The sequence below is a fragment of the Macrobrachium nipponense genome, chromosome 9 (assembly GCF_015104395.2).
Source record: "Macrobrachium nipponense isolate FS-2020 chromosome 9, ASM1510439v2, whole genome shotgun sequence".
NCBI classification, from domain to species: domain Eukaryota; kingdom Metazoa; phylum Arthropoda; class Malacostraca; order Decapoda; family Palaemonidae; genus Macrobrachium; species Macrobrachium nipponense.
Genome location: NC_061110.1, coordinates 91,541,566 through 91,558,911, shown reverse-complemented (window position 1 = coordinate 91,558,911; position 17,346 = coordinate 91,541,566). Strand labels below are relative to the sequence as shown.

Below are 17,346 nucleotides of genomic sequence, written 5' to 3'. Positions count from 1 at the left end.
TCTATCTTCTTAGTAGGCAAGATAATTATCTAAGTGATACACTTTTTTGTTTAGAAATTTGTTTTTCCTTTTATATTGAGGTGACTATAACAGCCGAGCCACACAGCATGCCATGCAATGTATTTGGTGTGCCATGCAAGGCCCCGTGATTAGATTTATACCCTGTGGTAGGGATGTAAGAATACTACCACCGTAGGCCTTGCGTGTTGTAAAAGGCAACTAAAAGGACAGCTGTTGTTGCCTTGCAGTCTTACTTTTTAGTAAAAGCCTAAACCCACTGCTGATAACTGTGGAAACTGCTGCTTGCAGTTTTACTCTTTAGTAAAAAGCTAGGTTTTCACTGACCAATAACGTGGGAAACAGCTCGCCTTAGCAGTCTTAACTTTTTACAAAAGGCCAAAGGCTAGGGCCCACTGCCAATTCAACCCTGTAGAAACTTGCTAAACCCCTTTTTGCAGAGTGGGACTTTTTACTCAAAGGTGAGGCCCACCGCCAATAACTGGTTGAAGACAGCAAGGGCATGCGGTCGTGAAAACCCATTTGCCAAACAATGAACCATGCCTGATGCTTTAAGGTGTATTAGGCAATGTATGGGATAACGGTGGGAAAGAAAGAAGAGAGCCTGTGATCAGATTTAGTGTTTTATTTCCTTAGAATTCAACATTGTCAAGTGTCTTATAAAGGCCTTCCACTTCTTATTGTATTAGGAGACCTTATGGGATAAAGAAATAGGTAAAACTTTAATAAGGATTAGTTTTAGAAATATCAAGGACAAAATAAATTATCTGGTTATGCTGGGCACAGAATGTTGCAAAAATATTAAATAACTTACTTTCCTTCATTTTTGTATTAAATATTCAAGACTTTAATATTTACTGTTAATACATGATTACCACTAGTTTATTGAGAAATTAAATTTTTTGTGTTGTCTATGAACATTTTTTATTGTCATTCATCATGTTTCACTCATTCAATTGTAAGACTTTCATTAATATGTGGTATCAAGATTAGATTAGATATAAAAATATTTAAATTATTTTTTGTTTACTATGTTTATTTACCTAAGTATAAAAAAGTTTTTGAAGTTTACTTTTATGTAGTACGGTTATTCACTTTAGTTGATATAGCATTTCCAAAAGTTATTACTTTTTTGTTTGGTAGATGCATATTTTTATCCACTTCCAGGAGGTGTTTGTTCCTTCAAGTGATCATGTTCGAGTTGTAAGAATGCTCATCAAACATCTACTTCTTTTCAAATAGTGCAAAATCAGCGCAGCCCTCTCCTCTTGATGATTTACGCAAGTAAGTAAGATGTATCTTATTTGGTGTGCTGAAACATTGATAAAGTTAAATCTCTACGACTTAGGACTGTAAGTGGTGATGGAGAATGAAATAATATTGTATGGTTTGGCAATTCAATAGATATAATTTGAGATTGCCCTAGAATACAGATGTATCATGAGAAATCCCTGTCCTTGGTTTTGTGATGAAAAGGAGAATAAATAAACATCTTTATTTCCATGATGTACCTCCACAAGAGGACAACTATTTCTTAGCACTGATATCACCAGTACTCCTACTCATGTTAAGGGTGACAGTCATCCGAGATCAACTATGTAAGTCTGACTCTAATTTCTGTGATTGATATAGCTACTTTAGCTAAATTAAGTAGACGACTTTCATGTATTCTGCCCTCTCCCATTTTCTATTTAATCATGACATTATTGATCTTGTTTTAACGAACAGCCCTCTGTGTTTGATATTTTGTTTTTAGGATGTTGATCTCTCCTGGTACACTGAAATTTGTCTAGAGAACTTTAAGACAATTACTCTTGTAATTACTGGTTTTTACAAATTTGTTGTGTGCTGAAGGTGTGTTTGCCATTGCTCAGCATACAGTAAGGACTAAGAGCAAAAGAAAATATTGTAACACTTCTTGTTCCTTCTCCTACATATAGTAGAAAATTTGTCAGTCTGTATTGAGGATTTATCTCTTTTAGAATATATTTAGTAAAGTTATTACTAAAGCAGTTACATTTCATCTTTTACAGGAATCTCTGGACCATGTATAGGAAGAGTTTGTATCAATTCCTGTGTCACACCTTTAGTCACTGGCCCTTGGATTCTTCATTTAGATTGGTGTTGGAAACATGGTTATCATACATTCAACCTTGGAGGTATACTGAATATGCATCTACTACCAGGTAAGTCTAATCTGGTGGATGGTTAGTGCTTGTAATATGTAAAGTCAATTTGGTCAGGAGGAGCAAAACTAGTTCAAAGGCCGGAAATCAGCTAAGAAAAATCGTCAAGTAAAGTTCAGGAATCTATTTATTGGAAAGAATACTGTAGTCCATCTTTTGAACAGAATACATGTTTTGCTTTTCACTTACATGGGAAATAATTTTAAAAAATATTGTTTAGTACTTATCAGAAACCTGTCAAAGGTCACCTAAAGTAAGGGACTAAAAGGACTGTCTCAAATGAATTTTGCAGAATACTGTAACAGTATAATCATTGGTGACATTTTGATATTATATTTTTCATTAATGCGCTTGATCATGAGAATAATCCTGTCATGTTGACTTTTTGCCCAAGTTCCTGTCTATTGTAAGTCTTGATCTTTGCCAATTTTCTATAATTTTATGGGCCTCCTACTGGGTTTCTCCCTGCTACTTCTGTAACAACAGAAGTTTATGTGAGAAATGCACAGTAGAGGAATACTGCAAGCATGGATACTGTTTACACCACTTTGGATGCATCCGTCTGAAATAAAAGACAATGATGAAAAAGCTTCCTCCCTCTTGGGAATCAAATTAACTCCCGAAGAAGAAGGGGTGACATTACATAAATCAGCCTGAGGGCCTCCCGATACTTCAAACGACGAATCGATGGAAGAAAAGGAAGGGGACAAAGGCATAACACTAGTTTGGGGTGTGACAGCAGGAGACGAAGCATCAGGAAGAGCAGAAGAAAAATCCTCCAACGAAGGGAGAGTAGAAACTCTACGATGCTCCCCTTACTATAAAATACCTTCCACTGCTCTAAGCCATGCACAGCATTCAGTGCAGGGATTCATTATTGTACAAACGTTAGAGCGACACCTACTACAAGTGACCTGGGGGTTGGTCGCAGCTGAAGCCAAAAAACGAGAACATGGAAAACTTAGAGTTCCGGGGCACATACGTTGACGAGGCCGAGGTGGAGCAGAAGAAGCCATAATAACAGCACACACACATACACTAAAACACAAGCGAAACGGGCAATGAACCGGGTAAAAGCCGAGAGAGGTCAACCACAACTCTCTCCCTGGTGGTTAAGAAAAGACTGACGCGGTGGCGTAGCTGCGTGATCCTTGACCACTCTTCCCCCAATATATGCATGTGTTGCCATATGTCACAAGATTCCTTGCTTTCATCTGCTATTTAACAGGATCCAGCAAGGCACTAGAAATTATCCTTATGTTAAGACCTCAGGTTTGTAGCTATGAAAAATACAAATGGTTTTAGAAAATTTGTCATTTTTTTAACAGAGCATACTGGATTCCTCTGTTGTTTATTACAAATATTGTTTTTAAAAAAATGAAGGAAATTTATCAGTCTTTTGTGATAACTTTGTAATAGTTAGCTATACATACATTTATTGTCACTTGTAGAATGTCAGTATGTAAAGTATCATATGTCATTTTTTATTTTAAATTGTCTAATAGTGCTTAAACTTTCTATACTCTTTTTAGAGCTCCATAACCTGCCAGCATAGAGTTGGAAAAACACAGCGTTGTGGAGGGCAAATGGAAAGTTTATATTGCTGAGAATCTGCTTTTCTATATACTTTTGCTTGTTTTAAATTTTCACCATTTAGTGTGTCGTCTTTTCCGACTTGACCTGTCAGCTCCAAAGAATGCTCAGATTCTTTTCAGAGTAACTAAGGTAAATTCATAATAAGTTTTTGTTTTTCACTGTAAGAAACTTATAAGTTATTGTGTGTTCACTTACAACAATTTTTTGATAGGTAGTTAGTTACTGAAAGCCATGTCACTGCTCTAAAGGTGTACATCTGAATTAAATTTGGTTTGAATTTTATTGTGATTCAGAACTGGTGACTCATTCATTTAGGACAAAATTACATGTAAATGGCATTTGTCCTTTGACCAGAAAGTTTTAGTTTGTAGTGTGGAACATTAAAAGGCTATGACTATTACAAAGATACTGTATCTACAGATGTATTTAGAAAGAAATCAGTGGGATGTGGATGGTTATCAATGAGGATTTTTGAGCTGAAGTGTTCTTATCTTTCAGGTATACTCACAAGGAAGCCTGTGCTCTTATATAAGGGAAATTGAAGTTGCTTTGGAAGACCCACACTTCATGCATCGCACGTTAATTGGTGCTCCACAAGCCTTAGGTTCACACAGCACATTCTCAGGTCTTGCAGGAGATCACTTTCCTGCCAGATCTTTAGCCTCTGTTGCCAGAGCACACATATCAGAAATGGAAGGGCCCAGCTATAGCTACATGGCTATGTTCAGTCCCAGCAATGTGACCATGGTAAGGTTATTGTTGTAATTTTAAATTCATGGAAGAACTTACTTTTCCTATAGAAAAAAAAAAAAGATTATGGCATATCTGGTGTGCAGCACTAAGAGTAGTGTACCATAGTAGTTTTCTTTATGCATTTCTGCAGTATTTTATGTCATTACATTTTTTATCATTCAAACTATTCCTTTGATATGGTTATTTCAGCATTCTTTTTTTCCTTACATTATTATTATTTATTTTATTTTATTTTTTTTTTAGTTGGAAAAATCAGTTCTAACTTTTGCCCAGTAATTTTAAGTTCTGGGTTTTTAACTAGTAAGGCCTTGTACAACTGCTTTTCTCTCATGTTTTAATGATTTATTGTACCTACTCCTCTACACACATCCTTTCTTTTGGATTGAAAAATTTTCTTCTAATTTCTTTCACCCATTTTCATCTATCATTTTTACTTGTTCTTTATTAGTGAATTAACAATTAACAGCCATGGAAGATTTTTCACCCTTTCGAGTTATTCACAGATTTTTTTATTTTTGTCAGCTCTCTCTCTCTCTCTCTCTCTCTCTCTCTCTCTCTCTCTCTTCTCTTCATCTCATCTCTCTCTCTCTCTCTCTCTCTCTCTCATAAATGCAAGCAGGTTGCCAGTGATAAAATGTGTCTTCTGTTTTTATATTCATCAATGCTTATTTATGCCTTTTTTTCTGTCAAGGGCAGATATGTTGTGATATAGTATACAATACTAGTACACTGCCATATGTTAAAAGCCTTTATTAATAATTGCTTTGATATAGCCCTGTATTTTGATAAGTAGGTAATATAGCCTAGCATTTTGCACTGCAGTTTGGATACGCCACACCAGTACACACTTTTTAGTTATGTACTTCACTTTAGGTAGCAATCAGTTAAAAATGAGCTCACAAAAAGTTAGAATTAGGTTTTATTTCATCTAAAAGAACTTGGGTTTGGAGAGAATGGTGAGTTGCACTGCTTGCTTGCTCACAGACAACTCCAATTGATGCTCATCAATGTCTTTTTTGCAGATGGAGTCTTTGTTGCGACACATCCGAAGAGCTCATGAAGCCGTTTCTAGTGAACAGCAACAAGCTATGATGACAAATTCGATGAACAGCATAACTGATGCATCTAATAGAACAGGATGGTGGTGTACTGTTAAGAAGTTTTTTGAAACTTCATGTCCGTCTGAGGATGACACTGCTGCTGAAGATATCAGGAAAACTGTCATTCATCTGGATAATGCCCAAAGACAATTGTCTGCCATTTACAATTTACCCGTTAGTATAGATCATATCTTTTTATTCTTTCAAATGATAATTGTAGGGAATAGTTTAACCAAAATACTGAATAACAATTCTAGGTTCTCATTGCTGTTGCAATGAAATTGTTTTGTGGGGAAGATGTAGGGACCAATAGCATATGTCTGATGCTAGCCCAACACTAAGAAATGCTTTGGAAATATACAGTTGCCCTAACACAGTTAATGTATGCCATAGCCTGATAAAGAGAGTGCACTTCCAATTTGCTTACAGTTTCATTTTATTGGTAATGACATCCCCTGTGTTGGTATCTCTCTCTCTCTCTCTCTCTCTCTCTCTCTCTCTCTCTCTCTCTCTCTCTCTCTCTCTCTCTCTCTCTCTCTCTTCATACTTTAATATTATTAGAATTTATTTTTCCTAGTTATAGTATTCAGTTTTTTAAAGTGAACTATTTTAGATTACCAAGAAAAGTTTTTCAAGGCGTTTGTGTTTTATAAGAATTTTAACTTTCACATTGCCTGAGATGTTAATGAGCCCACACATATCTCTGTAGCATAAATAGAAATTTCTGTTAACTGTATAGCATGTAAGGGAAGAAGATGGCTGAATAGGTGAAAATCAACTTTTATATTTATCATTTACAGTTTATGTAATGTTTCACAATCTTTTTCCTAGGTGATTGCATCCCTTGACTTCACTCAAAATGTAACTAGAGCCAGTATCTCTCAGGAGGGCTTTGACTCTCCATTTAAAATGACTTCAGATGACCCTTCATCCCCACAGCGCATAAACACAGACAAGGGTCCAGTGCTGACTGATTATGGTAAGTAACACGAAAGATGGGGAGAATTTCAATCGGTTTTACATTAGTTATAAGGATGAGAAGCCTTTAACCTTTTTACAAGCAGAATTATTTGTGATATTGTCCACTTTTGCTTGTTTTAAACTAAATTTGTTCCGATACGTAATACAGACCATCGGTCCTTTAACAATAGGAAGTAGCTAGCGGCAGCTGGAACGGTCGTAAGCTTCGAACAAGGGAAGAACGGTAGTTAACTGCTTGTCCGATCGTCGCGCGCCGCGCGACTGGGAGGTAAACAAATCACTTTTGCTTTCGCCGTGTGAGGATAGGACGTGCTCGTCATCGCTCTGCCCGCTTTGTCGTTTGCTTTGAGTATCAGCCCTCTTTTTTCCTAGTGTAAATTGGGAGTGTATGATTGTAAGTACATTTACATTTCTTTTTTCATTGCAATAATGAGTGATCAAGAAATGGAGATTTCGCCGCGCCCCCCAGTCGCCCTAGTAGAAGTGTGTCCCTGCTGGAGGGCGTAAAATGCGGCGGATTCAGATCATTTGTGGATGTGGATCCACACGAGGTTTGTACTCGGTGTCGGGGGGGCGAGCATGCTACCCGCACCGAGCCATGTGTAACATGTATGAATTGGTCCGAGGCGCGTGGGTTCTGTACGAGGGCAGGAAGAGACTTAGGCCGCCAAAGAAGTCATCGGAAAGTCCAGTGACTCCTTTGGTAACGGACACTTCGTCTTCTTTCCTGCCCCCCGGCCAGCCCCCACGTTTCGCGCCTTCCCCTGCGGGGGGGGGGTGGAGCGGAGTCCTTCTCCTCTCTCGATCCGTTCGAGTGTGGAGGAGGGCGCCACGGTAACCCGGACGTCCAGTTGTATTCGGGGTCTTCCGTCCGCTGGGTGGGGTTCTTCTTCCCCAGGCGCGAGAGGAAACCCCTCTGACTAACCCGACTGTTGCTTCCGCAAGGGTGTGCCATCGCGAGAAAAAAAAAAAAAAAGACAAAAAGGAAAAAAAAAAAAAAAACGACCCTGGGACAGGTGTGGGAGTCGCTGGGACTGCAGGGAGTGCCTAGTATCCAGGGGTTGATTCAGCGGTTGGCAGGGTCGGCAGTGGTCACTCATGGTACGGTAACCACTACCACTACCACCATCTCTACACCAGCGTATGACATGCCACCGCACTTGGTGTATACACCACATGTAATGACGGTGACACCCACGGCTGCAATACACAAACCTATTACTGCCGTACCAAAGAGGACGGTGCCACCGCCACCTGGGTTCTTTGTGTTGCCGACCCCGGACTTCCGCTGCCCCAAGAGTACCCCCTGGACCTGCCGCCAGTGCCGAGAATGACGGTAGCTGCTGACAGGACGCCTGGCTCTCCTGTGGTTCCTGCCGTGCCTGCCGTACCTGTTGCTGTCCCTGCTGCTCCTTCCCTTTCAGATAATGTGTTCATTCTTTTCCTTCTGTTCTGGAGTGCACTGTTCCTGGACCCTGTTCCTGTTGTTCCTGCATTGCGTTGGTGGTGCTGTCACAGTCTCAGGTCTTTCCGGACAGGTGCAGTCGGGCCCTGTTGCTTCGGCAACTGCCCCGGCTCCCTCCTGGATGGAAGACCTGACGTCTGTCCTGCGGAGCCTGGCGAAGAAGAAGAGGAAGGTGTCGTCGTCGTCTTCGTCATCTTCTTCGTCGTCTGCTGCCTCCTCTTCCCCTTCGACTTCTAAGGCTAAACAGCCGAAGAAGAAGGCTGCCTCCTCCCCCCCTAAGAAGACTCCTTCGGGATCTTCTAAGGGCCCGTCTCGCTCAGGGCGAGTCGGGGAGCTCTTCTGCTTGGTCCTCCTGTTCCTTTCGGGAACGGGGGCCCGTCTCTTCCTCTGCAAAGAAAAGACGACGGGACCAGAGGTGTACCAGCCTCGGCTGGTACGTCCTCACCTGGTGTTAGCGGTCCCTGCCGCCCTAAAACCAGGTTCCGTCCTCGGCCGCTTCTCGTTCGCGAGAAGACCAGTGGACGCTCTTCCACGGGAGACCGTCCAGCCAAAGTCTTGACGTCCAAGCTCGCTCGCCGTCAAGACAGCGGCGCGGAGCAGAAGACTGGCGAGAGTCGTGCACACGACTCTCGCCAGGCCAGTGGACGCTCTCGCAGCGACCAACTGGCTGCTCGGGTTGACGTGACGGTCCGCTGACCAGCCACGGGTTGAGGCGAGGAAGGGGCCTCCCCGCGGCCGTCGGTACCAGCCACGGCTGGTACCAGCGGCTCGACGCGCCGAGAGGACGCTGGCCGGTCTCGCCGCGACAGAGAGCCTAGCAGGTCACCTGACCGCCGCTCCCATAGGGACCTGGGCGGAGACGGTAACCAGCAAACAGCTCGCCTGACGCTAGAGATCAGCGTCGACGTTCTCAGCCGAGCCTCTCGCCCCAAGGCGGAGCAGGCAAAGGACTAGGCCTGCTGCTCGATCGCCACCGCGGGTTGACGATCAGCATCAGCCCCTCCAACGCACGCTGGTCCTGCCAGCGAGCGGAGGGAGGGAGCGTCAGGTACTGCCTCTCCCGTACCTTCAACCTCCTCGGGCTACACCGGGAGGAGCGAGGTACCGAGGAGTGATCACGAGAGGTGCGCCGCTCGCGATCCCGCTATGACGCCGTATGGCTCAGGCACGGTTTTTAGGACCGACCAGAACATACGCGCAAGTAGTTGGAGGTGACCGTCAGGGTCTGCCGCTGTTCCTCCTTCTGAAGGAGGAGTATCACGGGATCTGTTCTTGCGGGAGGGGGAACTGGACGGGTCCTAACTCCACAAGACGCAGTCACTCCCGAGATACAGAGGAACTTTGCAGAGGTCATTAAGCTGATTCGTCAGCATAATGACCTTGCGGAAGGATCGCCGCTACCACCGGCAGAGCCCGCGTCCCGGCTTGAGTCATTTTGGGGCCCCAAGAGGGAACCCAAAATGATGGTGGGGTTACCGCGATCAGAGCTTGCAGACTCAGTCCTGGATCAAGTTGAGAATCTCGTCTCAGGACGGGAGGATTCGCTGAAATCCGGACGGTCTTCTAAGCTGCTTCCTCCCCCTCTACAGCGTCAGAGGCGATTCTACGTGCCTTCGGAAGACCCGATACTGCCGAAACAGGTTAACCCGGAGTTAGCGAGGCTGACTCCAGGTGTGTCCTGCAGCAGCTCCTGTCGGAGAACCTCTGGTTCTCGCAGCAGGAGGCACTTGCCCTGGAAATCTACCGCTATGGCAGTGTTCCAGGCAGTCTCTTGGTTGGATTTGTGGTCCCTCACAATATCCAAAGTAGCGGCCGGCTCTGGGAGTTTCTGCTCTCGAAGACGACGCTTCTTTCAGGAGACTGTGCCAGTCTGGAGGAAGAGCGATCTCTTACCTCGCCCATCAGGGACTGCTAACCTGTGGGCCAACTTGGTTCTTCGACGTAGGGACGCAGTCCTTACCCGAGTGACCAAGGGGGCCGGGCGTGAGGCGGCACTCGGGCTTCGCAATGGACCAATTAGGAGTTTCCCCAGCTCTCTTTCCCGGAGAGAGTGAGGTCGCTGCAGTGGAAAGGCGGCGCTCTGATGACAGTGACCGCTTAGTTCACCAGGCAGTCTCGAAGGTTACTGGGCAATCTCGAGCGACTGCGGCCAAGCCAAAGAGCTTGGCTAGCGCTTCCACGGCGGCGAAGACGGTTGCACCGTCCAAACCTCGTGTGAAGACTCCTGCTGTTTCGACGTCTGCTAAAGGAGCCGTAATCAGCCCTCCTCCCAACCCTCCTTTCCCCCCCCCACCCGAGGAGGTGGTGGGAAGAAGTCGAAACGAGGAGGGAAACGCTAGGGACGGCGTTCCCCCTCACCTGCTGACGGAAGTTGGGGGGGGTGCCTGGCGAGCCATTGGGCGACTTGGCAGCGCTACGCGCCGAGAAACTGGATAGTAGACGTCCTTCGGGAGGGATATCTACTACCCTTCGAGTCTCGGCCCCCCTCATCTCCAAACCGGTCCATCTACAGACCTATGTCCCAGGGGATCAGCAAAGGACAACGCTCTCTTCGACAGGAGATCAAGACCATGCTGGCGAAACGAGCTGTAGAGATCGTGGAGGACCAGTCACCGGGCTTTTACAGCCGCCTCTTCCTAGTGGAGAAGGCATCGGGGGCTGGCGTCCGGTGATAGACCTCTCTCCCCTGAACCGCTTCGTTCGCACGACGCGGTTCACGATGGAGTCGGCACGCTCGGTGCTCGACTCGATCACAGGGGGAACGATTTCATGCTTTCAGTGGACTTGAAGGACGCGTATTTTCAAATACCCATCCATCAGTCCTCCAGAAAGTACCTCCGCTTCATCTTCGACGGGACGGTGTACCAATTCAGAGCACTTTGTTTCGGTCTCTCAACGACCCCCACAGGTGTTCACGCAGTGTTCACTCTGGTGTCAGCTTGGGCCCATTCGCACGGGATACGTCTTCTGAGTATCTCGACGATTGGCTAGTCCTGGCGAGCTCCCGCTCGCAGTTGCTACAGGACAGAGATCGACTACTCAAGTTTTTGTCGCGATCTGGGGATCGTGATAAACTACGAGAAGTCCGATTTCAAACCCAAGCAGAAGATGAAGTACCTGGGTATGCTGATAGACACGGTAGCAGGGCAGGTCTTTCCCGCAGACTTGCGTATCAGCAAATTCAGGGAGGCAGCCGGCCGGTTCCTGTCTCGGTAGGAACAGGCAGCACAGCAATGGCAAGTCGTGATCGGCCATCTGTCGTCACTCGAGAATTAGTCCCTCACGGGCGTCTTCACCTGCGGTCTCTCCAGTGGAGGCTAAGGGAGAGTTGGTCTCAGGCCAAGGATCCTCCTTACTTTCCCGTGGCTCTACGGACAAGGTGAGGCATGACCTAGCCTGGTGGCTCGACGACAAGAAACCTCTTAAGAGGAGTGCCCATACGCATCCCCCCCCACCCCCCCCGGAGATGCTTCTGTTCTCAGACGCATCGACCGAGGGATGGGGCGCACACCTGGAGGAGTTGCTGACTGCAGGTGTGTGGGACCATCACGAAAAGCACCCTTCACATCAATGTCCTGGAACTCAAGGCGGCGTTCAACACTCTCGAGAATTTCAGGACCGCTTGTGGGGACACTCAGTGGTGTTGATGTGCGACAACACCACAGTAGTGGCATATGTCAACAAGCAGGGGGGGCTAGTGTCTCTTCCGCTCCATCAGTTGACGGTGCAGGTGCACGAGTGGGCCACCCGGCTCACTCGATAGAGCTGTCAAGCACGCTACATTCCAGGCTAAGAGGTAATGTAGTAGCGGACAAGCTCAGCCGTCGGGATCAGGTGATAGGGACCGAATGGTCTCACACCAAGACGTGGCGGAAAGGCTCTTCAACCTGTGGGGCGAACCGGTCGTAGACCTGTTCGCCACCCGGCACAACAGAAAACTTCAGGTTTTCTTTTCAGCCGTGCCGGACCCATGGGCAGCTGCAAAGGACGCTCTCCAACACCCTGGGACAACCTCTTCGCCTACGCCTTTCCTCCCTTCTGTCTGATTCGGAAAGTGATCAGTCGAGCGCTGGTCACTCCCAATCTCAGAATGATCCTGGTGGCTCCCAAACGGCCTCAAGCCGTTTGGTATCCGGACCTGCTGGCTCTTCTTGCGGACGCACCGAGAGAGCTACCCAATTGGCACAACCTTCTAGCCCAGCCACACGTAGAACGGTACCACCAGCGTCCAGTCCTTCAACTTCACGGGCTGGCTGTTATCCACCATCTCTTGCGAACGAGAGGCTTTTCTCGTAGCGCAGCAACAGAGATGGCTGGACACGTCCGACAGTCCTCTGCAGCTGTGTACCAGGGAAGTGGGCCGTCTTCTGTGGTTGGTGTCGTAGACAGGGTCTGTCTCCTCTCAGAGCCACTCTTCAGCAGGTAGCGGATTTCCTCGTGTTTCTTCGCCGAGAGAAGCTCCTCTCAGTACCCACAGTTAAAGGATATAGAGCAGCACTGGCGCTCGTCCTAAAACTGAGGGGACTGGACATCTCGAACTCGTTCGAGATTTCCTTGCTAATGAGGAGCTTCGAAAGGTCTTGCCCACCCAGGGAACTCAGGCCCCTGCGTGGGATGTGACTCTCGTCCTTAGGAGTTTGACTCGTAAGAACCCTTCGAGCCACTCCGAGAGTCGTCAGACAGGGATCTGACCCTCAAGACCCTCTTCTTGCTGGCCCTGGCATCGGCGAAGAGAGTAGGGGAACTACATGGTCTTTCTTATAATGTTAAACACACCAGAGGCTGGGGGGATCTGTGACCGCTCGATGGTTTCGTCCCGAACTTTGTAGCCAAGACTCAGAATCCGTCGATCCTGACGACAGGTTCGAGTCTTTCACGATCCCCTCCCTTCTGGACTTCACCGATAACGATGCGGATGATAGATGCTGCTTTGTCCTGTGAGGGCGCTACGGCGCTATCTGAAGAGAACTTGACACCTCAGGCCTGAGTGCGACGCCTCTTCGTTAGCACTGGGGTTACCAAGAAAGAAGTTTCCAGAACACGCTTTCTTTCTGGCTGCGTGAGGTGATCAGGAGAGCGTACGAGGATGATGGTAGCGACGACATCCGTACGCTCCGACCCGAGAGCCCACGAAGTCAGAGGTATCGGACCCTCCTTAGCGTTCCGTAAGAACTTCTCCGTGGCGCAGGTCCTGAAGGCAGGTGTCTGGGCCAACCAGACCACCTTCACGTCCTTCTACCTTCGGGATATTGCCCACAAGTCCTTGGATACTTTTTCCTTGGGACCTGTGGTGGCTGCTCAACACGTTGTGTAAGCTTACCAGCACCCGAGCAGGCAGACAGCATCGATTCCTGGTATGACTGGGAGAATGAATGTGCGAATGAGAGAGTGACTGGCTTCTCTTCACCATCTTTCTCTACCTCTACCTGTGGGCAGAGGGATACGGTCGTTACCATGCTGGAAGGGAGTCAGATGCAGGTAAGCTACTCAACCGAGCTCCATCCTATCTCTCTAACTAGAGATAGGAGTGTATATCCACCACTTTCTCCCAACAAGGGGGAGGAAGTGGATGCCTACATGAGACAAACCCATTACTTTATATTTGCTCATGTACAGGAAAAAGTTCTTACAATGCTGGTACAAGAGATACGCTTGCCTCTCTCTTAGTACTCGGCCCAGGGGTCTGACCATTGATCCTGCGGTGCACACCCCGATCAATCGGACAGAGGCTTGGATCCCTCCTCGCTCTTACGACCAGGGAGGCATTCCAGGGATGGACGAACACCAGTCTGTTCATCTAAAGACTCAGATTCCTCCCACCAAGAAGTGAGTCTTCCTATTGTTAAAGGACCGATGGTTTGTATTACGTATCGGAACAAATGACAATTTGTCGAAAATTGCATTTTTCCTAACTATACAAACCTGAGGTCCTTTACATATAGTCCCTCCTCATGCCACCCCTCACTCTGCGTATTTTGCATGGGCCAAAAGCAAAAGTGATTTGTTTACTGCCGCGCGACGATCGGACAAGCAGTTAACTACCGTTCTTCCCTTGTTCGAAGCTTACGACCGTTTCAGCTGCCGCTAGCTACTTCCTATTGTTAAAAGGACCTCAGGTTTGTATAGTTAGGAAAAAATGCAATTTTCGACAAATTGTCATTTTAACATTTTACCATCATGATTTCCTTAGATTTCATGTTATGTATTTTGAATGCTCTATTGAGATCCATCATTGCTATTTTAGCAGTTTATCTGATATCAGTGTGAGGCAGCTAGGTATTAAGCCTCTCTGTTATATGAGCAGGTATTGAAAATGATGTGATAGATTTTAAAATAAGAGAGACTTTCTCTGAATGAGGATACAGTACATATAACTAACTACCTGTATTGAATGTGCAAGAGTTTCCTCTCAGTTTATCTTAAACGAAACATCTTGACCCTTTCACCTTATACGTTATTTCTATAACTTCCTACAAATTTTTAGAATTTGGGTAACTGGAGTGAAAGGATACTTCACTGCCTCCGTCATTCAATTTAGGTTCAGTTAACTTCTGTGTATGTTTTCTTTCAGGTCGTTACCAACTACTCACAGGCTTACGCAGATTAGATCTTAAGTATGAAGGTGACCCAGATTTAAAACCAATTTGTACTTACGAAGTTGCATTTCTTGTTCGATGGCTATATGCAATGTCTGTGTTAATGAATTCAAAGGTAATGATGTATATTTTAGTTAATGTTTTCAGTAGTTTTATATACACAAACTGGATTTTTACAGTATTTTTTTAGAATAATTGTAAGAATAATATTGTTTCTACTGTACTGTGTAATAATGTTGGAGTCAAAATTAGTATTCGAGGTGCAATTTGAGTTATTTTGATATTGCAAAACATTTACTATTGTTGCTCATTTTCAGTATGGCCAGAAGATGAAGGAATTGTACTTCCGAGGCGATTTAGTTGGCTTTTTCCTGAGGCTGCTCCTCAAGGCACCAGAGACAGTGTTTGAACTGCACAAGAACAGTGCAGGCTCCCCCCATTCCCGCGTAAAGAAGGACCTACCCCCAAGGCTTAGTCTGAGATTCCAGGCTAGCAAGCATGTAAGTTGGTCATTTTTTTTCTTAATCTACTTGTTTGCAATATCATTTCCATGTTGGTGTGATTTATGTTGAATGTTCATTAATTTTATCATTGGATAGTTTATTTTTTTTGTATCTTTCAGCCATAACTGTTTTAACACTATTAAAAAAGAAAAATATTGTCTACGGCTAATATTAAAAAAGAAAAATATTGTCTACGGCTAAATAGTACAAAATGTGAACAAATAACCTAATGAAATTGTGATAGACTCTTAGCAATTTTCGTGTTATTTAAGCAAATTAATTTTTATTCATGAGAACAAACCCTGTGAACCAGGTATATGACAGTTAAGAATTTGTCACCCATTTGTCTAGTCCTACTTGCTAATAATAATAATAGTGCACATAGAAAATAGTATTGCCTAAGTTAGTATGAATTGTTAATTATTGAGATTTCCTTTCACAGGTAATTGGTTATGAATTAGCATTTTGCTTGGTATTCTACATACTAGGTCTTTGGGGATTGCTGGTGAAGATGCTTTTAACATTAGTAGCTCTTGCTGCTGGCTATTATGTATTTAGTTGTTACATTCTTCACCAATACCTTCACCATGAACCACAGCAATATCAAAGTGAAGAGCAAAATGTTTCCAATGAAAGTCTTTGAAAATGTCAAATTTGTAACTTAAGTCTTCTGATGTATGAAAATTCTATCACAGAATGTTTAGATCACAAACTTTATAAGTTATAAAAGTATAAATAACAGATTCTTTATGCTTTTGCTATTTGTTTTTCATCATAAATCAAGAAAAATTGTAATTTGTGATTGCTGATCATGTGTACAAACCTTTGTCTGCATTTTCTTAATTATAAGGTGCCCTTGATTATGTATGTATATTTTTTAATAAAATATAAAGTAATTTTTTTCTTTACACCTTCAACCTATTGCAAAATTTTCGATTGTTTCATGTCAAACCAGACAGTAATGAGGAGCTTAAGATAATTGATGGATAATAATAAAAAAAACCTTCTATACTGTATTACAGAATGTTTATTAGAAATGCCACTGTCAAATTAAATCTGTCCTTTCAGTCCAGTTTGTTAGTCATATAGAAAAATTGGTGATATGATGTAAGACTGCCCTTTGTTATTGAACAAAGAGCTAATACATATACCTGTATCCTTTGTTTTTGTACTTGCAGATGAAATTTGTTAACAGCTAAGGTTTCAAAATATGGCTTATGGTCGCGACCCAGCTTTGCCTTAACCTTTTAGTAAAAACATATTTTTCATAAGATCATACTCAAGGATATTCAGTTCATTCATCTCTATCATTGATGTTGGAGTATTATTATTATTATTATTTCAGTAGATGAAACCTATTTACATGGAACAAGCACACAGAGGCCATTGAATTGAAATTCAAGCTTCCAAAAAATGTTTATTTCAATCTCCCGCTGCAGCAGTAACTGATTATATGATGTAGAGCCAGTGATTTTCCATCTCCCTGGGGGAGATGCGAAACCACAACATCCAAGTGGCATTCCATGATACCAACCACTAGTACCAGCGAAGCAGCATTCCTTCCATATTGTCCTGTAACCACTGTTAAGATGATGGTTCTTATAATTTTCTTTCCAGTATCATTGATCACCATAGGGCCAAGTGAGTTTGCCCTTTATCTTGTAATAACTCATAAAGGAGGTATTCACCTCATGCAGTGCACAATAGACATTACTTAAGGTTCTTTGCAGTGTCCCTTCAGCTCATATCTCGAACCCCTTTCATTCCTTTTACTGTACTTCTGTGCATATTCTCTTCCATCTTTCAACCCTCTCCTAATAAATGATTCGTAGTGTAATTCCAAGGTACACCTTTCAAACCTTTTTGCTGTCAATTTCCCTTTCACCGCTGAATGACCTCAAGGTCCCAGCGCTTGGCCTTCAACCTAAATTTTATGTACTACTATCAAAGAGGTATTTATCTTCTTCATAACTGCCTGATAGAAGGATGAAGAGGGGAGATTCTTGATTTGATGTCATAGTAATGATTGCCAGCATCTCAGTGGCATGGTTGGTATGGTCTTTGCCTGCCACCTCAGTGGCCGCGAGATCGATTCTCGGCCATTCTATTGAGGGGTCAGAGATGTGTATTTCTGGTGATAGAAGTTTC

The 17,346-nt window shown here is 44.3% G+C and overlaps 1 protein-coding gene across 1 annotated transcript in view; it reads left to right on the top strand.

Moving 5' to 3' along the window:
• LOC135218337 (sphingomyelin phosphodiesterase 4-like) overlaps positions 1–16,094 on the top strand; it is a 66,162-nt gene extending 50,068 nt beyond the window's left edge. The window contains 10 exon segments of the mRNA XM_064254565.1: positions 1,186–1,244; positions 1,246–1,302; positions 2,052–2,204; positions 3,737–3,929; positions 4,299–4,547; positions 5,576–5,827; positions 6,485–6,632; positions 14,671–14,810; positions 15,013–15,195; positions 15,641–16,094. Coding sequence (XP_064110635.1) covers positions 1,186–1,244; positions 1,246–1,302; positions 2,052–2,204; positions 3,737–3,929; positions 4,299–4,547; positions 5,576–5,827; positions 6,485–6,632; positions 14,671–14,810; positions 15,013–15,195; positions 15,641–15,841 — 1,635 coding nt within the window. The 3' untranslated portion in view covers positions 15,842–16,094.
• The last annotated feature ends 1,252 nt before the right edge of the window (positions 16,095–17,346 follow it).